Source organism: Bombina bombina, chromosome 10 (genome assembly GCF_027579735.1).
Source record: "Bombina bombina isolate aBomBom1 chromosome 10, aBomBom1.pri, whole genome shotgun sequence".
Classification (NCBI taxonomy): domain Eukaryota; kingdom Metazoa; phylum Chordata; class Amphibia; order Anura; family Bombinatoridae; genus Bombina; species Bombina bombina.
Window position 1 is genome coordinate 45,866,267 of NC_069508.1, and position 23,621 is coordinate 45,889,887.

General features: G+C 36.0%; 1 protein-coding gene and 1 long non-coding RNA gene across 3 annotated transcripts; one reads left to right on the forward strand and one right to left on the reverse strand.

Moving 5' to 3' along the window:
- Window positions 1–5,621: 5,621 nt before the first annotated feature.
- Window positions 5,622–19,928, reverse strand: LOC128641402 (DBIRD complex subunit ZNF326). Of its 2 annotated transcripts, none has more exons than XM_053694028.1 (10): window positions 19,751–19,928; window positions 15,852–15,945; window positions 14,281–14,749; window positions 13,549–13,681; window positions 12,065–12,143; window positions 10,653–10,800; window positions 8,854–8,944; window positions 8,066–8,196; window positions 7,071–7,166; window positions 5,622–5,935 (listed from the first exon to the last, which is right to left on the reverse strand). In XM_053694028.1, exons 2-10 carry the CDS (start codon window positions 15,941–15,943, stop codon window positions 5,831–5,833), a joined length of 1,344 nt encoding a protein of 447 aa, XP_053550003.1. In that variant the 5' UTR covers window positions 15,944–15,945; window positions 19,751–19,928; the 3' UTR covers window positions 5,622–5,830. The 2 variants fall into 2 exon arrangements, with proteins under 2 accessions (XP_053550003.1, XP_053550002.1); XM_053694027.1 differs by having other exon boundaries at window positions 13,549–13,684; window positions 19,751–19,925.
- On the forward strand, window positions 14,670–22,497 carry LOC128641403 (uncharacterized). Its single transcript, XR_008399483.1, has 2 exons — window positions 14,670–14,762; window positions 22,364–22,497. It is a non-coding gene; the product is annotated as an uncharacterized LOC128641403 (long non-coding RNA).
- The last annotated feature ends 1,124 nt before the right edge of the window (window positions 22,498–23,621 follow it).

Consider the following 23,621-nt stretch of genomic DNA (forward strand, 5'->3'; position numbering starts at 1 on the left):
ATGTCTTCTAAAACAAAATATATACATGTCAAGGGATATTCAGGTATTCCTGACAGATATCAGGGTTCCAAAGTAACTAGGGCAAATTTTGAAAAAAAGTGGTTTGGAAATAGCAAAGTGCTACTTGTATTTATTGCCCCATAAATTGCAAAAAAAGCAAAGAACATGTAAACATTGGGTATTTCTAAACTCAGGACAAAATGTATAAGCTATTTAGCATGGGTGTTTTTTGGTGATTGTAGATGTGTAACAGATTTTGGGGGTCAAAGTTAGAAAAAGTGTTTTTTTTTTTTTCCATTTTTTCCTCATATTTTATCATTTTTTTTTTTAGTAAATTATAAGATATGATGAAAATAATGGTATCTTTAGAAAGTCCATTTAATGACGAGAAAAACGGTATATAATATGTGTGGGTACAGTAAACGAGTAAGAGGAAAATTACAGCTAAACGCAAACACTGCAGAAATGTAAAAATAGCCATTGTCATTAAGGGTAAGAAAATTGAAAAATGGTCCGGTCATTAAGTGGTTAATAAGACTAATGCTGTCAAGGCAAGGGATAACTTTACTATTGATACACCTAAGTTCATTACAAGGTATAATGAAGGTGCCAATATTATACAACGTGTGTTGAAGAAACATTGGGTCATTTTAAAAACTGACCCTATTCTTGGAAATCTGTTGGCAGACAAACCTCGTTATTTTTAAAAAAGGAAGAAATTTAAAAAATGTATTGGCTCCTAGTAAGCTCAGGGATTCAGTAGTATCTGTGGATAACACACGTAATTGGTTAAGTGTTAAAAAAGGAACCTTTAGGTGCATGAAAACAATATGCAACATGTGTAGTCATGTTGACAATTCCCCTACCTTCACCAATTGGGATGGAACTCAGAGGTTTAATATTAACTGGAGGTCTACCTGTGATTCCACCTATGTGATTTATTTAATTAATTGTGGGTGTGGCCTTCTCTATGTAGGACGCACGAAAAGGAAGATAAGAACTCGAACTAATGAGCACATATATAATATTAAAATAGCCAAGAAAGAAAGAGCAGTTAAACATAGTATCCCAATCCATTTTTTCTGAAATGCATAATTGCAATCCTTCTTCTCTAAAAGTGATTGATTGGATCCCCCCTAATAATCATAATAGGCTCCTCACTTTGAGACAACAGGAGACATATTGGATTTACAAACTAGGTAGTCTGCAACCTAGAGGTCTTAATGTTGATTTGGACCTTGCTGCTCATATGTAATTCTTGCTTTGGGATATGTGATTTTATTCTGAGGTTTATGTATGTGTTTTGACAAGAGTATATGTGGAGATTTTGAAAACAAGTTTATCAATTCATTTTCCTAGCTTATTTTAATTTTTAAGTACTCTTTGTTGGAGTATTGTATTAAATAAAAAAAAAATTTTTAAATTTAAAATATTTATGACAGCTTTATTCCACTGCCATGGATGATATTTATAGGATCTGATGAGGAGTCTGTTATGAATTATTGTTACTAGATGGTAGGGATGTGTATATGTGTGTATTTTTTGTAGATGATAGTATGTCATTCCATTGACCCGTTGCCCTTTTCTTTTAAGTAAATTCATATTCCCTCTAGTATTTTTTAGATGATTTGCCCTGCCCATATATATAATTTTTTATAGTATATATTTGTTTTATATGTTTTTTAGATGATATTTAAATGTGATTATTTTTACTTATTTAATTATGTCTGGACAAATTTGTGAATGTATATCGATTTTTGACAATTAATTTATGCATATCAAATTTTGCCAGTGGAGTGTCTATGGTTATAGTGAATTTTTGAAGATTAATTTTGTTTTATAACTTGGTTTTGTTTGTTTATGATGATGATTATGTATATATGTTTTTTGAATCACGATTGTATATTATTGATCTTTGTATGTATTATGTTTTGTATATTTTAATTTTTTTTTTTGGGTCGTTTATTTAATCATGCAGTAGGGTGTTTTGTGTATTATATACCATCAGAGGGCACTTTTTCTCGGTGTATAAATTGGCTATGCAACATCCCCTTGAATCACCGCTTTTGAACTTTTTACAAACTTTACCCTTGAAAAAGTCCGGCCGGGTCCGGACGAAACGCGTAGGGATCTCACGAAGGGTGACTTGTCTTTTCAGACAGTATTGACAGCTGAGAGGTTGAGGCCTAAAGGGGGACGCTCCGGATCCTGTTTCTCGCAGTGACGTCAGACGCCGACTTTCTGTTCGGCGGTCCACCGCTACATCTGGACATATTTCTGCCTGCTTGTTCAGGACTGCTGCTGCTTCTGATTTTAACCGGGGAATAAATCTGCTTACCCAAGTGTAAGTTACTATGTTTATTTTAAATACCTGTTTGTAATAAAATACTCAAGCTTGTTTGCGCTTCTTGTACCTCTTTTGCTCTACTTACCTCTTCCTATCACTAACACAGGCAATGAGAATGACTAGAGAGTGAGAGAAGGGAGGAGCTATATATATACACACACAGCTCTGCTGTGGTGCTCTTTGCCACTTCCTGCTGACCAGGAGGCGTAATCCCATAAGGATGAAATCCGTGGACTTGTCATATCTTGTAAAAGAAAAAAATGTAACTTTGTTTTTAGGTGCAGAAGGAAGTTAGAATAGTACGCAGTTACTGCAGGACCCATTTACTCAGCTAAACCTTGCTGAGGAGCCCATTTGCCTTTCTAATACCCCAAACTTTATTTCAAGACCTAACTAAAACTGTAACGCTGTCCGAACCCACTTATCTGTAAATATTAAGTACTGTGCTAAACAGTCCTTCCGTATTTGGCATTGGAGAAGAGTGTGCAGCCCAAACTGGCGCCACACGTAGCTACTCCCGGTCGCCACTATTATTGTTCTTACATACAACCTGGAGCTTTCTAGACCGCAGCTTAGCCCAAAATATCACCTCCCACCGAGTCATTTTATCACTAGGGCTGAGGGTAAAGACCCCAGAGATAAAGCCACCTAACCAGTCTCCTCAGCCCCTGCTTACGTGTCGTCACTGAAAATATTCTCTCTGCTATCAGTTAGGGCAGCATCAATGTATGGGAGGCGCAGTGAGAATTATGTCCCACAAGTTGCCACTGCTCTACTGAACAGACTTAGACACTACGGCAACACCCCAGGACAAAGCAGCACAATCTTGTACTACTTAGAAAAGATTCTTCAATCAAGAGTATTATTTTTAAACACCTAATTTACCACCCCCTTGCTCTTAACGTAGGCAAAGAGAATGACTGGGTTGGGAGGGAGGTGATATTAACAGCTTTGCTGTGGTGCTCTTTGCCACTTCCTGCAGACCAGGAGGTGAATATCCCCATAGTAATTATGATCCATGGACTTGTGTCAAAAAAGAACTACATCAGGTAAGCATAAATTCTCTTATTAAATATTGCATAACTAATGTTGCATATAAAACCCCCCCCACTAGATATACTAAAAATTTAGCCTGTCTGCGGATGCAGAAAATGATCACCCTTAATCATGCTGTGACAGAGCAATTCAAAGATGGATACCACCATCTTCTTAACTGCAATAACCTTATCACCTTTACTGTTGTGTAACCTGCTAGTCTTTAACCCTTTGGCTGCTAAGCCATTTCCCACCTTCACAAACTTTACTTCTTAAAGTGTTTAAAAGTGAACTGACAAAAAGCTCAAATCCAGCTTAGCACACAGGTGGGAAATGGCTTAGCAGCCAAAGGGTTAAAGACAAGCAGGTTACAGAGCAGTAAAGGTGACAATACAGGTTATATTGCAGTTAGGAAGATGGTGTTATCCATCTTTGAATTGCTCTGTCACAGCATGATTAAGGGTGATCATTTTCTGCATCCACAAATATGTTTTTTTTATAGTTATGCTAAATTTAATAAAATATTTGCGTAGGGTCGTTTATGTAGGGGAGACTACACAAAGATTGAAAGATCGAATTGTCATGCACAAATGATCTGTTAGAAGGAAGCATTATGGCTCATTTTTAACTGCTGGACGCTAAGGGAATGAATAGGATGCTCAGTTCAAACTTATTTGAATAAAGTTTAACATCTAAGATGCATACACAAGTCAATTTTTTTCTATATTCCAGTAGATGAGGTAGAGAAAAATTAATTTCCTTTTGGGCAATCAAAGAGTTAACATAACTGTATATGCTATAAAGTGGAATATATATATATATATATATATAAATGGTGCATCTATTGTGTTATATCCATACCAGACATAGCTATGGGCTTGCTGCACGGAACTTTGTACACTTTCTGTACTCTTTACCCATTTTGAATTAAACAGGCAATTAAAGCATTTTATAGAGCTGCTGGATTGTGCATTACACAACAGGTGTAATTGGACTAAATTAATTTGTTTCCAAATATCAAAGTAAAAATATGAGATCTGGTATTCAGATGGTAACTGGTCACTTTCCACTAATAATTTTTTACTGAATATATTTTACTAAGGCACAGTCTACTCCAGATTTAAAGATAGACAATACCTTCATTACCCATGCCCCAGTTCATTTTTACCTCTGTACTTACCTTGTATCAAAGCCTCTGCAGACTGCCCCCTTATTTTAGTTATTTTGACACTTGTATTTTTGCCAATGCTGACTCCTAGGTAACTCCATAGCACAATGTTATCTATATGTTACACCTGAACCAACGCCCTCTAACCGTGAAAACTGTAAAAATGCCATGAGAAAAAGATGCAACCTTCAAGGGCTTTGAAAGTAGCATATGGGCCCTACCTAGGTTTAGCCTTCAAAGAAAATTTGACTAAAGTAAATTGAAAAGTAGTTTAAAATTGCATACCCTATTTGAATCAGGAAAGTTTGTTTTGTTTCAAATAGCACTTTTTGGCTCGCTCAAACAAATTTGGCTTTATTCAAGCTTTACAAAAGTCATAATTCACTCCACCACAAATCAAATACCATAAGCAGTTCTAGTGAGGAAAAATAATGCAGGTTCATTTTTAAACAGATAAGTTTTATAAAAGCTAACAGCAAAAGTGTACAAAATAAAAATCGGCATATCAAGTCACAGCCAGCCTACATAAATGTGTTTTTTTTTTTGGGGGGGGGGGGGGAGGAGAAGAGATGTATCAGCAGTGCAGCAATTACATTAACATACTGAAATGGATAAGCTTTATTAACCTGAACGAAAACAAACACTTCAGGCTGATATAAACTAGCTAGGATGCCATCAGGAAGTTGACTGGTATACGTAAGGGGATGTACTGTTAAAGGCGCACTGACATCCTCTAATATAGGGGTCAACAACTTTGGTACATTTCCCATGAGGCTCAGACATTTTAGGCTGGCGGAAAAACCATGACAATCCTGACTGCCCCTTCAAAAATCGAAGACATTAAACATCCGTTTTACAGTTTGCGTTCTTTTTTATAACAAATCAATATTTAAAAAAAACAGAAGCATCAATTTGTACTTTGAATATATACTACGACTGGTACACAAATGCCAAGACTTTACATCAACTGTGTTAAAAATCATTTATAAATTTAAGATGGGAAAATATAAAATGAAAATAACCCTTGTAATATATCAATATTTAACCTGACAAAACAAAATTAGTACTAAATATGCACCAGAAAAATTTATTTTATGCAGAACAAAGTAAAATTGCACATTTATAACAATGAGGAAAAACTGAATCTTGAATTAAAACAGAATTGCTATATGTTCACCAGACGAGATCTAAAAAAAACATTCAATTACAACTTAGCATAATTGTTAGCCGTCTCAGGCAGCCATGGGGTCTGAAGTAAAATATTCCACATGAGCAACACATTACGCTTCTTGCATTTTTTCCACTCCTGCTTCCTTTATTTCTTTCTCTTCTTGTGGTACCTGATCATCAGCCTCAGTTTCCTTTTCTTCAAATGGATTTTCACCCTAGATATATAAAAAAAAAAAAAAAAAAAGTCTAACTAATGCAGTAGAATTGCATAATTAAGTGCATATAAAAAAAAAAAAAAAAAAACGCAACTTGTGGACTCTTCCCCTTTTTAGAAAAGTAGATTTTTTTCCCCCTCCCATTTGCCAGCTGCCTGTACCATTTGACGGACATCAGCCAAACAGACTAGTATAGGTATACCATGAGCTGGTTCACATGCTCAGTAAGTGCTAGTGCCTCAAGAATTTATCAAATTTACTTTGATCATCACATTTTACAATTTTTTTTATATGCATATTTTTAACAGTGTGCTCTTTCTGAATTGAATATACAATGCTGTGGCTATGTTAAAGGGCCATTGTACACTAGATTTTTCTTTGCATAGGTTTTGTAGAGGATCCTTTTATACAGCCCATCTGGGTGTGTTTTTGTAACCATGTATAGTTTTGCCCCAAAGTATCAGATGTAGACTCAGGTCTTTATACATTAAGAGCACTACATAGCAGCACTATTTCCTGTCATGTAGTGCTCTAGCCATGTGCATGCTAAAGATAGCTCTTCAACAGATAGGAACGAAGCAAATATGATAAAAATAAACTGGAGATTTTTTTTATATTGCAATCTCTGAAACATGACTGTTGCATGAAGCAGAGGGGAACTAGGCAGTGTACAGATTACACAAATCTTCCCCTAAGCTCACATGAACTAGCACTCCCCTGTTGTGAAAAGATAATAAAAAAACTAGTTTTAAAGGCTCTTTAGTGGCTTAGAAACACACATTTAGAGATTTAAAAGGTTATAACGTATATTAATATAACAATGTTGGTTGTACAAAGCTGGGGAATGGGTAGTGGCGTTATATATCTTTGTAAACAACAATTTTGGCGTTGACTGTCCCTTATGTATGTTGGCAGCTTTTGCAACAGTGTGTAAAAAAAAAAAAAAAAAAAAAAAAACACACACCACCCTAAACAGTAGCAGAGACAATATGTTAGAGTAGACACAAGTATTAATCTTAAGTGTGATGCCAAGTTTAAGAATTTACATTTCAGAAAAAAAAGTAATATTCTATAAAGGCAAGCAGAAACACAGAACTTAATGGAAATTTTAAAAATAAGCGAAGTTTTTTTTTACCTTCAAATACTGTTCACATCGTGATTTTATACCAGGATTTCTCATCATTCTTTGAGCAGTCAAAACGCTATTTTTTTTTATTTGTTCCTTCAAAGTCTGTAAAAAGGAATAGCAATTTTCATATTTTTAAAATGATTTTCTTGTGTTTAGAGCAAAACAATTACTATAATACCTTGCATGTGCACAGAGATGTTGGAAATAGATGGAAAAAAATTATTAAATGTCCCAGTCAGCAATTTCCCTCGCTCAACCTATAGACCTCAGATTTACATCCAAAGTTGGAAAGTAGAACGGAAAGAGAAATGATCGGACCAAAACTCCCCCTAAGCTGCACAGAGTCCACTTTTACACTCAACACCAAAGGGGCGTGGAAAGCAGAAAACTGCAAAGCGCCGTCTTTATCGAGCTGCAGAAGGGTATCAAACAAAACAGCTTTAGCTTACTGCCTGTATTACGCCGACTCTGAATGTGCAGTAACCAGCAGTAGATATGACTTGTGCAAGTGGGTGTTTTTAAAAGCACAGAGGGGCATGTGACCTCAAGTACAGCGCCTGATGCGGCCAAAGGAGGCTTGGTGTTAAACGGTCATATGGAGTTTGTTAAAACCGCCATATCACACCAAGCAGGAAAGGTAATGAGTATTAAAGAGAAAAGGAGTGACAGAAATGCGTTAGTAAGCTCACCCCTGGATGCCACTAATCAGAAGTTTGGAAACCAGATTTTGTGGCTTGCTTGGCTGCAGCAACTTTAATGTGATGTTAATATCTATTAGGGATGCACCACTTTTTTGTGTGTGTGTAGCCCATAACCATTAAAACCAACCATAGATAATATTTGCACAAAAATAAATGCACTAAGTAATTAACTGAAACAGCAGCTCTAGGCTATATATAAAAACACTCCACAAAGCGCAATGTTAAATTGGCATTAGTGGATGAGGAAATAAAAAAAAAGTGATTTAGTTATAAACCCATTTGTAAAATATGATGACTCACCTCTTTGTTACTTATATGCCCAACAGATTTTAGATGCAGCTGAACAGAAAAATGTAGAGCAGGAATATATACATCACATGCACTGCAGTGCACAGTATCAGACTTCACCATATGATCATCTGGGGCTGCATCTGAAAAAAGAAAAAACGTTTGCATAGTGTAAACAAATTAAAAGGCACAGGAAACCCAAAAACAGCACACATTTAAACAACTTTTCAATTTACTTCACATATCAAATTGCTTTATTCTATTGATATCCTTGGTTAAAGGACCAGCAATGCAGTACTGAAAGCAATGCGAGCCAATGACAAACTGCATACGCGCAGGAACTAAGCAGCTATCTTCCAATGCTGTTCATGAATCTACCTAGGTATGCTTTTCATCAAAAGATGAAAATAGAATGAACATAGAAATTGCTCGAAACTGCATGCTCTCTGAATCATGAAAGTTTAATTTTGATCTTACTGGGTTTAAAATGATGACTACATATTGCAATGCTTTAGTATAACCCAATGCTTAGTTATATTATAACAATGAAACAGACTTATGTCCCTTTCTTTTAAAGATCAAGTATTTAGGTCTTAGCTCTTTAACTGCATCAAATCTGGCAGAATTAGCCATTGTCAGTGTAGAATGACTGAACAATCTCAGAATTAAATATCAGAACTGAAGGTGCCTCAGTAAAAAAAAAAAATCATAACACGATACATTTACTGCAGTTATTTAATGATCTAAACTGCACCAGAAAGTTGAGATATCACAGCTTTAATATCAGTTACTTTACTTACCATCCAGTAAATTTGGTTCAGAAAGTCCTTTAACTACCCCACTCTGCGTCTTAAAAGATGCTATTTTTCTGTACTTGTTTACCAAATTTTCCTTTGAAGAAAAAAAAATACAATTATTAATGTGATCACGCATAGTTAAAAATGTTTTAATTTTTTTATAAAAAAAAAAGTGTTTATGTATTGAAATGTACAAAAAAAAAAAAAAGTCTGAACTAGGGGTGGGCATTTGGATGGATTACTATCTAAAAGTATAGTTATAAAAATATGTATTAGTTTCTCAGATCCTTAACATTTAGCCATAACAAGCTGTGCAAAATCCTCTAAACAAAATATGGTCTAATATACAGTAATGTATTAAGCCAATATATTGATGAATCTAATGCTTTGTAAATTTAAATTCTACTATGCCATCTAGCTAGACACTACTTTACCTGTATACTCCACAGGAGCCCGTTTTCTCCCCTTATGGGAGTATACTAACCATTCATAGGTTAGTACACAGTATTTAGGCTGTAACTATCTGATGAAACGCATGTATGCATGTGCAAAACGCGTTAGGAACTTTACCAACAAGACTCCTACTTTAATAAATCTACATCTGCACTGGCAACCTGGCTCCGGTATTCCTTTTATAGTGGGCATTTGGATGCTTTGGTAGCATCTGAATGCCGGGGCCTCATGCTCTTTTCAGAAGCCCATTTATATGTGTGTAAATTACAACACACTAAGATCTGGATTTGATCTTAGATTGTCGCATTTTCACAATAAGAAATGTGGCTCTGAAAAGACCTGAACAGCAAGAGAGACCGCCGCCTTCTGAATTAGGACACTACTGAAGCATCCGAATGTCCATCCCTAAATTGAACTATGGCAGACAGAAAGTGTCTTCATGGCTTTGCCCACAAACTTACATTTAGAGGCAAGGAAATGTGAGCAACAGCAACACATTTGCACAGCCCAGACCTTAGACCTAAAAGACCAGTAAATACAGTAGATTTGCATAAAAGAGCCACAAATACATTCTTTAATAAAATATAATACCCTCTAGTGATCATGCCCACAATGATGAAGTCTCTAAAGTGCTAGGATGTGGGAGTTCTGTGTTCCCTACTCACAGGGTACAATCTAAAAACCAACAGGAGGGCATAAGGCTCCACATGAATAAAAAAAAAAAAGAGTCGGTTTACATTACTCATTTTCTCTTTGCATAAATATTTTGTAGATAGTCAATAAAGGTTTTTTTATATAAAAAATATAGTTTTGCTTATTTTTTTTAAATAAAACATTGCTCAGATTTTCAGACTAACCAAACCCTAAAATTTGTTTTTTTAAACAGTTTTATACCAATATCTGTGCATCTTATTCTTTATAGTATTGTCTATTACATGCAGTTAAATGAAGATTAGTGTATACTGTCCGTTTAAAAAATATGCAGAAACATTTTAATTTTGAAAGGGAAATTAAATACTACATCAAATGATCAATGCAGATAACCCAAATTAACTGCATTATCTCCTTCACGTACTGCCAAAGAATTGTAGCTCCAACATATGTGATATTGGTGTACAAGTGTTGTATTTTTTCCTTTTATTAAGCATTCAAGAAGAATTGAGGTTTTCTGGCCTGAAAAACAATGCAAAATGTGCAATGCATTGTATGACTGCAAATGACTTCAATGTCCCTTTAATCACTGGGCGCAACCATTATGCTGCTCCCTGTTCATAAACATTGCCGTCACGAACCATATTTTAGGAGAAAAAAAAAAAAAAAAAAAAAAAAAAAAAAAGATTCCCACTTACATGCAGAAATTCAACCACAGCTTTTTCAAGCACACCTTGCTTCTGTATGTAATCCAACATTTCCTTGTGCGAATCACTCTCAAAATGTTCTTCAATAGCCTTATGGTCATATGATCGGAATTTACAAAGTGTACATAAGTAAGGCTTCCTGAAATGAGAATAGGATTACAAATGGAGTCTACCAGTTAAACAAGCAACACCACACTTAATGAGGGGACCCTGCATGTGCACTAGACACTTTTTTGGATTTCATCATTAATTTGCAAAATGAACAAAAGGGGCAGTTTCCAGCATTGAGATTTCCGACAGGCTGTATAAAAAAATTGCAATTACGTATATATATGCAAACAGTTCTCTAATATAGACCGGGTCAACAATTTCCAAATACCAGAAACCACAGCTAATTGTTTTACAAAGTAATAACGAAACCCGAAAAAAAAGTCCATATGCAAGTGTGTAGTCTTGAAGTTTCCCGAAAATCAGTCTGGCAACAGTGGCTATGGATTATTTCCCTTATTAGTTACAATGGTTGTAGAGATAAAATAAGTTCTCACCAGGACTTTAAACTGGTGCACCACCCGGCTGATTTTACGGACCAACTGGCTAAAATTTTGCAGTTGTTAAAAAGGGACATGAAACCAAGAAATTCTCATTTACGATTACGATAAATTTATAAAAAAAATTAAAACTTTTTATTGTACTTCCATTATCAAAATTGTTCTCTTGTTCTTTGTTGAAGAGATATCTAGAGAGCACATCTGGACTACTACATGACAGTAAACCGTGATGCCATCTAGTGCTCTTGCTTACATATAACATTGTTTCAAAAAAAACTGCCATATAGAGTGCTGCAGACACGTGCACACTCCTGAACTTACCTTACTGATTTTCAATAAAGGATAAAAGAGAAAGTGATAATAGAAGTAAATCGTAAAGTTGTTTCAAATTTTGTGCTCTAGCTAAACCATGAAACATTTTTGGGTTATGTCCCTTTAAGCTAAAATTAATAAAAAAAATGTTCTTTATTACAAAATTAAATACATTTATGATAAATTATGCAAATACTTTGTAATTTGGATAGCAGAAAACTGGCTGGCAATTTTATCTGTGGAGAACATTGATTTATTACATACATAAAGAGCACGGAGAGTAATAACCAGAGTACAATAGTTGTACTCCGCTCTTAACTGTCCCTTTAAGACTTAGCTGGCATGTTACTGATAAAACAGAAATGTCTTGTAATTCAAGGTGCCCCTTTAAGAAGGCAGGAATGTTATCCTCTGCTCATTTTGATAGTGTACCTTGTTCTCTACATTATGATTAGAAGAGATTTAGATAAGACTTTGAAACAAGCTTTGCAGAATGATTTTTATTTCCAAGGCTATAGAAGAGCAAATAAAACAGTTACATACCATTCATTGGTCCCATTTTTCTCTATGTTCTTGTCTCGCCGACGTCGTTTCTGTTCATTTTTAACTTCATCGTCATTGGCTATGAAAAAAAAATTAAAGAGCACCTTTTACATAACCATATGCATTAACCCCAATTTAAAGTAAAAACCTTAAAAGGGAGAATCTTTTTCTTTCATGATTCAGATAGAGCATGCTATTTTAAGGCTGTCACAAGTTCTCAGTCAGGTGCTAACGGCTATCTGGCCTAATTAGTGAGGTATGGCCAGGGCTTCACGCAATGACATGAAGACATCACGCAACTTTTGACAATGGACAAATATAGGGAGATGGAGGCATGCTGCCTAGAAGCCTGTATCTCAGGCATCTAAGTAGCTACAAAAACAAAAAACCAAGTGCCAAGGACTATATAAATAACAAGATAAAGCCTTACATATATCTATAAAGTACATATAATCAGCAATAGCAGGCAATCTGCTAATTGTGCAAATGGGTAATAGTGAACGTCAATTCAAATAATAAATCCACAATTTAGGGCAAGGTGTAAATAACAAGCTCAGCGCTATATCATGCAAAGCATGGTTCCTAAAAACCAGATTTAATATAAAGAATCCAAATGATGACTCCTATTATTTCTGGGATACACATAAGCCATGAGTAGTTGTAAACATATATTGGCCTTAAAAAGTGGAGAGAAATAATCTGTAGATGTCCTTTAGGCTAAGGGCATAACCATAAAACACAATACTGTGTCCAGGAGTTCAATGGAGTGAAGCAGTTGGTGCAGTGCACAGACCAAATAATTGCAAACCAACTAATCTATTAATATAGTTTTCATCGAATCTCATAATCAATTATATCGATTAGTTGCAGCTCTATAAACAATGGTATCAGAATTACATTTTTATATTCAAATATCAGACACATTAAATCACACAAACAGAATCCGGGGAGCAGATGCTAAAAGGAACAATGTAATTGTTTCTGATGTTACAAGAAAACATAAGAATTTTATGAACTACCAGAATAAGCACTGGATTAATAAATAAAAAGGGGACTTTGTCATTCAGGAAGTATAAGATACTTCATGTAGAAGGCTCCTTTGTTTCAATCAATCGCCGATCTTAGTTGCTACGGCAGTCCACTAAGATGTAACATTTTCACCTCTTGGCCAATAGCCATGCAGTAAATCCGGTTGATCGCCCAGCTAAGAACAGCTATTGATTGAAACAAAGGAGCTTTCTACGTGAAGAATCTTAAACTTCATGAATGAAAGTCCCCTATATTTGTTTCAATAGTCAATCCTAGCTTTTGTAAAACGCTAGGATTGTCTCACTTTAAAGTTCATTTTTACTTGAGTGTCCCTTTAATATGTTTTCAGAAACACTTGAGTCAGCTGTGTTTCCCATAAAAAGAGAAGTTTTGTTCATTATAGCATTCTCATAACATTGTTATTTTAAATCTTAAATTAACAAATAGTGTAATACCTGTCCGATTTTTTTTGGCAGCTGGGCTTGCCCCAGGAGTAGTCTGCTTTCTTTTCTTCATAGGCATTCCAGGAGATGCAGGTGTCTGTCCAATCTTTCTCTTTCCTCCTCTAGTATTAACAAAGCCACCTCTCTGCTGGAAGAAATAAAAAACAGAAAATGCATTGTCGATTTTACAAAACATCACAATTTAAGAATAGTTTTTTGCCTTGATTTCATATACAATAAAATTCCATTCATGTTCAATTTTTATTCAGTTACAAGTAATCCTATTGAGTATAGATTTTTTCCCTAAACAACCAGTCATACACACGATTTAAAAAGTATATGTTAACAAACCAAGTTTACCTTAGATGTGAGATCTAAATCTTTAAAAATGCACATATGCAATATCTGTATCACTAAAAAAAACAAAACAATCTTCTATAGCATCCAGTGTCCTCCTTAAGACCTTTAGAGGGTGCACCACCTGGCTGATATAACGGACCACCAGGCTAAAATTTTAGCCAATATTAAAAAGGTAAAATTAGCAAATAATGTTTAATTTTTATTGCAAACTCATTACATTTATGTTAAATTATGCAATTAAATTGTGCTTTGGATAGCAGAATGATATATTAGTAAACATTACACTGCCCCTACTCTGATGGGGAAAAAAAACAAAAACTGGAGACCACTGGCATAACTATATGCATGAATGTTTTTCCATTAGATACTTATTCCATTACTTACGCCTCTGCCACGTCCTCTTGTTTGTTGCTGTCCTCTGGCGTACGGCTGTCCTCTTGTTTGTAGCTGTCCCCTGGTGCGCAGCTGTCCTCTTGTTTGTGGCTGTCCCCTGGCACGCTGCTGTCCCCTGGCACGCAGCTGTCCCCTGGCAGAAGCAATGCGTCTACCACGATTCCCACTGTCATAAGCATGCATGCCTCTCCCCTGAAAGCCAGCTGATGGATCATTCTGATAGAGTAAAGCCAATCTGTTGAAGTGGCTCTCTCTTAATCTTTCTAATCGTTCAGCTTCGTATAATTGTTTCCAGCTAGATCCATTCTCATTTCTGTCGTCTGAGAGAAATCTGTCCCGATACAGGTTTGCATATCGATCCTCAATAGAATCTTCAAAGACCCTTTCTTTAGGTTCGCTATAACCAGATCTAAAAGGCCCTCTCCCACCCTGAGAAAGTCTGGGTTCATAGGAGACAGACCTAAAAATGTGTGGTAAGGAAAAAATAAATGTCACAATTTTTTACGACGACTGTAAAGGGATAGTATACAATTTGTAAGCCTTTTAATATGTTCCATGTTGCCTAATTTACCTGCTTGAGTGTATTAAATGACAAACAGCATATTTAGCTTTATTTTGTCATTTCAAATAGCTGTTCACCTGTTGTATCACCACTTAAACTTTTTGGTGATTCCAATCAAAATCCTTCAACACCTTTGGGTATCAATGTTTCCAACTTAAAAATGAGATGTTTTGGATATTTAAGTTAGAAACATTGATAGCCAAAGGAATGAATAAGGATTTTGATTGGAGCCAGTTTCTTTAAATTTGATTTGCTTGCATTACCATGTCATACTGTCAATATAGATAAAACAAATTCTCTATTTGAGATAAATCTGCTAATGTGCAATATTCCTCTTAAAATGTATATATGGGTTTTATAATTTTATGTATATGTGACTTATTTTCATGTGATCTAAAAATAAAATTTTGGGATGTATTAAATTTTGCATCCACTAGATGTCACTTGAGAGGGTATATAAAGGCATTTACCTGTGTACTTTCAAGCGTACATGATTACTTTAATTCATCAAAATTGACATTTCAAGCGTTTTCTTCAAAAACGTAAATTGAATCCTGAAAGCTGCTCCATTGATTCCCCGGCCGTGGGAAGCCTCTGCTTACGTCAGAAATGACGAATCTGGCTTCCTCCAATCACGGCGCTTCCTCGGGGGGGGGGGGGGGGGGTATCATGGCCTGAGGGAATGCCGTTGGATGAAGGATTCGTCATTTTGGACCCACGAAAGGGGCTTGCAACAGGCGGAGGAAGCGCTGCAGCGGCTCTCCGGATTAAAAGGTATTTTTTGAAGAAACCGCTTGAAATGTCAATTTTGATGAATTAAAGTGCCCTTGTTTTTAATAGGATTAATAAAAAACAGGCATTAATGCGTCAAAATTGACCTTCACTTTAATTTTCTGTCCCTTTAAGCAACGCCTGTTTTGCTGTTAAGGGGGGAACCTTCATAAGATACTTAGATGTATTCTAATTAAGCACTCATATTGGCAAACAGTATACTATTTACCTTTCACTGTCACGTTCCCTCATAAACGACGGGCTTGCCAAGCTGTCCGAACCCCTTGCTTCATATGCTTGGTTTCTGTAGTCGTGATCCATAGCTGAAAAGAAAAACACAAATTGCAAACTAAAGTTTCTTACCGTCACACACCTCATTTCTCTGTGTAAGACTAGTTTTAAAAAGTACAGGAAACATTAGAATAAAGTGAAGTTCAATGGTTTAATTTCTACTGCAACATAACACCCATGTACCTTAATATTTGTGATATTGCTGGCCCTCAGTCCTCCCCTCTTCCCACCGTTCTAATAATCAGGGGTGAGTGGTTACCCCAACCAGACGGGACCTGTTAACCAAAATACGTTTTGTCCTGCACACTCAGGTATGTTGCAGGAAGCCCTCAGAGTGAAGAGCAGTCAGTGCTTTGGGGCTAATGGTAAACTGTACACTGAATACCCTTTACTATTTAAAGTAAGGGCATCCTGCAACACACTTGCGAGTGCACAGAACACAAATCTTATTGGGACTAGCAAGTCCCTTTTTGTTTGATAAGCCACTTGCCCCAGATTACTCGGAGGGTAACATACCTGTGACTAAGGCATGTAAAAATTACGAGGGCAAGTGATAACCTATAGTGGGCAAAGTTTTGGCCTCTCTCAAGACAAAAATGTTCGTAAAAAAAAATTACTGTAAATCAATCTGCCTGTTAAAGTCGGTCTCTTTGTAATTGTCTATTCCATGTGTTAGGGGTTTCTCTGTGGGGTGTTTGTCTGTTGGATGATCCCCCGTGGGGGTGGTGCTGGTTTCTTTTTTTTATCTGAAGCGCTCTATTTAGGCAACAATAGAATCTAAGAGTGCCCATATTGTGTTCCAATCATTGAGTTGTATATACCTATAAAATATAGTATGTCTAAGCTTGCTCTCCTATAAGGTTCTCCATTTTTAATGTATTAATAGGTTAGTTTGTTGGTGGAGGGTTGTCACTGTTGTATTTTTATGCGTTTGATCATTTACTATGTTTGTTACAAGAATTCCAATTGTGAATTGTGTATGTATTTATTGAGAAAGGCCCAAATTGGGGCCAAAACTAATCACTTGGAAACAAAGATTATCTTGTTTTGCAAAAAATCCCTGTGAGTGCCCCCCACAGTAAGAGAATATGTCTATATGCACCATAGAGAATAGCACCCAAGTAGTAGGTATACCCTGGAGGTTGGGCTACCGGATAGATACACACACGTTCACAGTAGGGCCAGCAGCATAGCAATTTTTAAGGGAAATTAAACTTGGTGACATTGTGGTCCAAATTTAAATGCACACAGATGAATTACATCTGTGGATAAAAACAAAAAACATTTGCCATATACATGTATTGGTAAAACTGCTTCTAGTAAAAGTTACCACTGGTGCTAACATTTCTTACTAAACGTGCATGTGAAGCATAACTAGATATTCTCAATGCATTTTAAATATGTCAGCAAAAAAAAAATTAAAAAAATTACCAGATGGTACAAACACCCTAGGAATCTGAGCAAGCGATGTGTTTAAAATGCTGGTGCACACAGATATAGCTTTTATTTGAAACATGTTTTGGTAATATATGTTTATTACAGAACTGTGGTAATCTCTTATTTTAGCATATTTTATCCTCTATGGGCGAAACAAGCGTTTTAAATTGCCAGCCACTGTTAATGTTTTCTATACAATGTTTCTTAATGCAATGTTGCATCTTGAAGAAACTGCACAGAGCTTCTAAAACGAAAACAGCACTGTCCTTAGGGCACATATTGACAAACTGAATTCAATCTCTTCTATTAACCCTTGCAATGCCATCAGTTATAAACTATTAACCCCAATACTGTACACAACAAAATGGTTCATCTTACAGAGCACACTACTAGGTACTGTAGACAAAGGGTTAATTTTACAGGGCATGCTACTAGTTACTCTAGGCAACAAAGGGTTGATTTTACAGGGCATGCTACTAGTTACTCTAGGCAACAAAGGGTTAATTTTACAGGGCATGCTACTAGTTACTCTAGGCAACAAAGGGTTGATTTTACAGGGCATCCTACTAGTTACTCTAGGAAATAAAGGGTTAATTTCACAGCACATGCTACTAGTTACGCTAGGCAATAAAGGGTTGATTTTACAGCGCATGCTACTAGTTACTCTAGGCAATAAAGGGTTAATTTTACAGCGCATGCTACTAGTTACTCTAGGCAATAAAGGGTTGATTTTACAGCCCATGCTACTAGTTACTCTAGGCAATAAAGGGTTGATTTTACAGCACATGCTACTAGTTACTCTAGGCAGTAAAGGGTTGATTTTACAGCGCATGCTACTAGTTACTCTAGGCAATAAAGGGTTGATTTAACAGGGCATGCTACTAGTTACTCTAGGCAATAAAGGGTTGATTTTACAGGGCATGCTACTAGTTACTCTAGGCAATAAAGGGTTGATTTTACAGCCCATGCTACTAGTTACTCTAGGCAATAAAGAGTTGATTTTACAGCACATGCTACTAGTTACTCTAGGCAATAAAGGGTTAATTTTACAGCACATGCTACTAGTTACTCTAGGCAATAAAGAGTTGATTTTACAGCACATGCTACTAGTTACTCTAGGCAATAAAGGGTTGATTTTACAGCCCATGCTACTAGTTACTCTAGGCAATAAAGGGTTGATTTTACAGCCCATGCTACTAGTTACTCTAGGCAATAAAGGGTTGATTTTACAGCCCATGCTACTAGTTACTCTAGGCAATAAAGGGTTGATTTTACAGCCCATGCTACTAGTTACTCTAGGCAATAAAGGGTTGATTTTACAGCCCATGATACTAGTTACTCTAGGCAATAAAGGGTTGATTTTACAGCCCATGATACTAGTTACTCTAGGCAATAAAGGGTTGATTTTACAGGGCATAATGCTAGTAAAATCTGAGGTTAGCTTCAGTTTTTCATGCAGTCTGATTACTTGTAACATTGTATAAACATTGTGTTAGCAGTGAGCACGGAGAATAAAATACGCTAAAATACTAAACTAGGCAGAAGCTCCTAATAAAATACGCTAAAATACTAAACTGGGCAGAAGCTCCTAATAAAATACGCTAAAATACTAAACTGGGCAGAAGCTCCTAATAAAATACGCTAAAATCCTAAACTAGGCAGAAGCTCCTAATAAAATACGCTAAAATCCTAAACTGGGCAGAAGCTCCTAATAAAATACGCTAAAATCCTAAACTGGGCAGAAGCTCCTAATAAAATACGCTAAAATACTAAACTAGGCAGAAGCTCCTAATAAAATACGCTAAAATCCTAAACTGGGCAGAAGCTCCTAATAAAATACGCTAAAATCCTAAACTGGGCAGAAGCTCCTAATAAAATACGCTAAAATACTAAACTGGGCAGAAGCTCCTAATAAAATACGCTAAAATACTAAACTGGGCAGAAGCTCCTAATAAAATACGCTAAAATACTAAACTGGGCAGAAGCTCCTAATAAAATACGCTAAAATACTAAACTAGGCAGAAGCTCCTAATAAAATACGCTAAAATACTAAACTGGGCAGAAGCTCCGAATAAAATACGCTAAAAAGATTACCCAAAACTGCTTATATTCAAAGCTAAAACGAATCCACGTGGCTTAACATCCTATAAAACAGTATCCTTTACGGTTATATGCAACTTAATTCTAAGGTCTCTACGACCTCATCGATGAATTAAAGGTCACAAACAATAGTTACGGCATAAAAAGCTCGAGGAACAACATGATACACAGAAATTAGCGTGTAACTCGCCTGTAACGCGTAAGCTTTAGGCGGGCAGGAGCGGGAAGAATAAAGGTCTCCAAATGCGCCTTCTGAACGAAACAAAGGAACGGACATGAAGGCTGAGGCCTGATACTTACCGATGAGTTCTCGTTGCAGAAAACAGAGTAGACCGTCCTTTACTTAACGACAAAAGCAACAACAGCCGCTACCACCGCACGATGCTTCTGTACTCTCGGTAGAGCCGGGGCCTAATGGAAACCAAGAGAACGTCGCACGCGCTTTACCACAAGCAACCGGACGTTACGTGTCGACTACAAAGCTCTGTCGCTATTGGCGGGAAAGGCACGTTAGTGTCACGTGAGCGTCAGGGCGCTGGTTATTAACCAATTAGTGGCTGTGCGTGGCTGCGGTTAACCATGTGAGTGCCTCAGGCTATTTCCTGAATCTCTTGATAAAGATAGAGCAAAACTCTCTATGTGCGGGGCAGCTGGGTGTAAAAATGCTAATGGAATTGTCTGCGTGTTGAAAAAAACGAGGCTCTATTGTAAAAAAACGAGTATTCAATGCGCTATACAGAGATCGACCATTTCCCGCGCTTTATTAATGTGTCACTGCAGCTAACAACCTCTAGGACGTCCTAGCGTGCAGCTCTGCTGTGTGCTCCCTTTGTTAAGCTCTGTCCGGGGTTTAGGAGCCACAAAGAGCCCACCCAGAGTATGCTACTGCCATAGAGTAAGATTACAGGGGGGGAAACCAGAAAGTATATCACGGTGTTTTTATTCATTCTTGCAAAACTGGTATCATATAATGCTCCAGATATGAGCAGGCGCCTGAGTTTATGTCACTGCTCTTCAACAAAAGATACCAAGAGAACAAGAACATACTAAAAGTAAACTATAAAGTTGTTTAAAATTGCATGTTCGGTCTGAATCCTAAAACAATATATAACTGCATTGATAGACACTACTATAAAGAAGAATAGGCACAGATACTGATCTAAAAATCCAATATAAAACCTTTTACAAATGTATTAAGAAGTTCCCAGTTTAGCACAGTTGATGAGATTTGGCTGGGACTTGGGACACCCAGTTAAAGGGGCTGTGAAGTTAAAAACAGCAGCCCCCCCATATGAAAGACACTAGATAACATAAACAGGAGTCTGTAAACGCACGTATACATCTGGCACGGTGGGGCTTGGCTGGGAGTCTGAAAATCAGCACAATGTTATTAAAAAAAACCATACATTTTTACAAAAACTCCCAGATGGGCTATATAAATGGATCATCTACAAAACATTTATGCAAAGAAAAATCTAGTGTACAATATCCCTTTTAGTTAATTGCTGTTTATCATGGCTCACCCTAGTAGCACTCACCATCACCAACTAAGACTTATCAAGCTATATAATACAAGGGTGGGTAAGACAATCACTGAAGGGTTTTGCTTGTCTCCCTGAAATCTAAGATACTGTTGCATGATTGTGTAAAAGGATTTCACTACTCTATTCTGAAGATGGTCTCTAAAATGTACAACCATTAAACCAACTGTTCTGAATTTTAATACATTTGTACCCCATTTTTTTTATTGCAAATTCTTACATGGTGTTACAATGCTGACTTAGGATTTAACAAAACATCAACACAATTATTTGCTTAACAGATTGAATACACTTGTCAAACAAAACATGCAACATCTCTCATTATAACTTCATATACTTTTAACATACATTTTGTATTTTTGAATATCAGCATAATCCGTTTTTGCTGCAGTATAATATGAAAGGTGAACCAATCTGCAATGTGATTCTCTTAATGGGATATGATTCAGACTGACCATACACTTAAAAAAACACAACTTTCCAATTGACTTCTATTATCAAATTTGCTTAATTCACATGGTATTCTCTATTAAAGAAATATCTGGAGCACTACATGGAAGGAAATATTGCTGCCATATAGTTCTCTTACAAATGGATACCATTCTTGCAAAACTCTTGCCATATAGTGAAATGGTCTGGCTCCTAAGCCAGAATCTAAGTCAAGATTTTATAGTCAATGTTTAACAGAGCAATAGGTCTATAAGACAACTTTTTCAGGTCATTTTGCAGGTTGTAAACTCAAACAAACTAATGTATTAGTAAAATCCTGATTTGGTGTATTACTTCTTCTCCAGTAAAACTTAAATAGATTCACTAGAGGTTTTGTTATTTGGCATTGTAAGTTTTTATAATATTAATTTGCCAGTAAATTATCTGGACCAGCAGCTTTAGGCTTTTTTGCCTAGAATGAATGTGAATGAATATCTGACTAATCATTTTCAAATTCTTTTAAAATGTCACATGAATCCTTCCTATTTCCACTTACATCAATAGCAGATATATTATTAGATCTACGTTGTATCTTGACAAGAGTTGCTAAAATTCCCCCAGTCTTCTGACCAAGTCTATTACATAAACGTTTAGATTTGTGTTCCCCCTGTTCCATTTGCTGTTGCAAAAATAATTGAATGTATTTATTAGTATAAATATATATGTTCCAATTTACCTGTGTTGGATTTTTTTAAATATGAATTGTATCTATGTACAACTTGTTTTACCAGAAAGGAGTGCCTTTGTGCTGTTTTTTTTTTAACTCTGCTAAATATGCTATTATTTCACTTCTCATAACTGCTTTTAAGGTTTGCCACAACAAAACTGCATTTTCCTTGTCTTGAATATTATGTTTTATACATTCTTCCCATTTATTTTGCAGAAACCGATAAAAATCCTGATTGGCAGTAAGATATCTTGGATAATATAACCGTTTAAACTTTCTATCTTTTGGTCTTTCACCTAATTGTAATACTTTTGGAGCATGATCTGATATTAAAATTTATTTGATTTTAACATCTTTTACCGTAGTAATTACATTTTGAGATACCAGAAAGTAATCTTTTCTAGAAAGGGTTTTATGTGATTTTGACATATACATGTATAATTTTTTCTAAGATGATATCTAGTCCTCTAAATGTCGCAGCTCCGGCCGCTCATGGGTCTCCGTCATTGACATGACGTTTGCACCTATAAACCAATAGACATGCACGGCTATTGGTTTAGAGGTGGAAACATCACCTCATTGGTAGAAGAGCGCTGTGGGCGGCCGGAGCCACTGAGTTTAGCAAACAACAGCGACACAGAAAGGGTAAATCTTGCACCATTTTTTAAATAAATGATGACTTAAACTCCACTTTATTTTTAGTGGTGGTAAATCCTAGCATTTATTAATTGCTCAGATTTACCATCACTTTAATGCGTTTACAATATTATCATACAATTTTGTCCTCCTTTTTTAAAAATTTCTGACAATATTACTTCTTGTAATATTTGACAAAGGATTTCTAAATCTATCTAAAGGTATTTACGGGTGTTTTATTGAAATCTTAAGCTATAACAAGATCAGAATAGTTATATTTCAAAAGTTTTGTTATTAAATTCTGAAAAAAGTATTTGTCCAGATTATTGGGTCTATATACATTGCAAATAACCATGTTTATACCTTTTAAATTAAAGGGACAGTTTACTCAAAAATGTCCTCCCCTTTAATTTGTTCCCAATTATCCACTTTACCTGCTAGAGTGTATTGAATTGTTTACAAGTATTTCCATTGCCCTTATATTTGCATTTGAAATAGTGTATTTAGTCTGTGGTATCCCCACCCATCCTGAACGTTTTTGGCCTCGAGGCTAAGCTGTGTAAACACAGCCAGAGGAAGAAATTACACTCCCAGTGGGTTATAGAAGAGAAAAGGTAATACAATGTTAATTTTCCATTGTTCTCTCCTTGTTCTGGTGATTGGTTTAGGGACAGATATAAGATAAATAAGCATCTATATTTACACAATGTGATAAAGTAATGAAATCTGATTATACCTACAAATTCAACCCATTTTATTAGGTTGTGGCTTCAAAACACAAAATCAGCTAATTCATATACACAAATAAGCCTTAAAGGGACACTGAACACAATTTTTT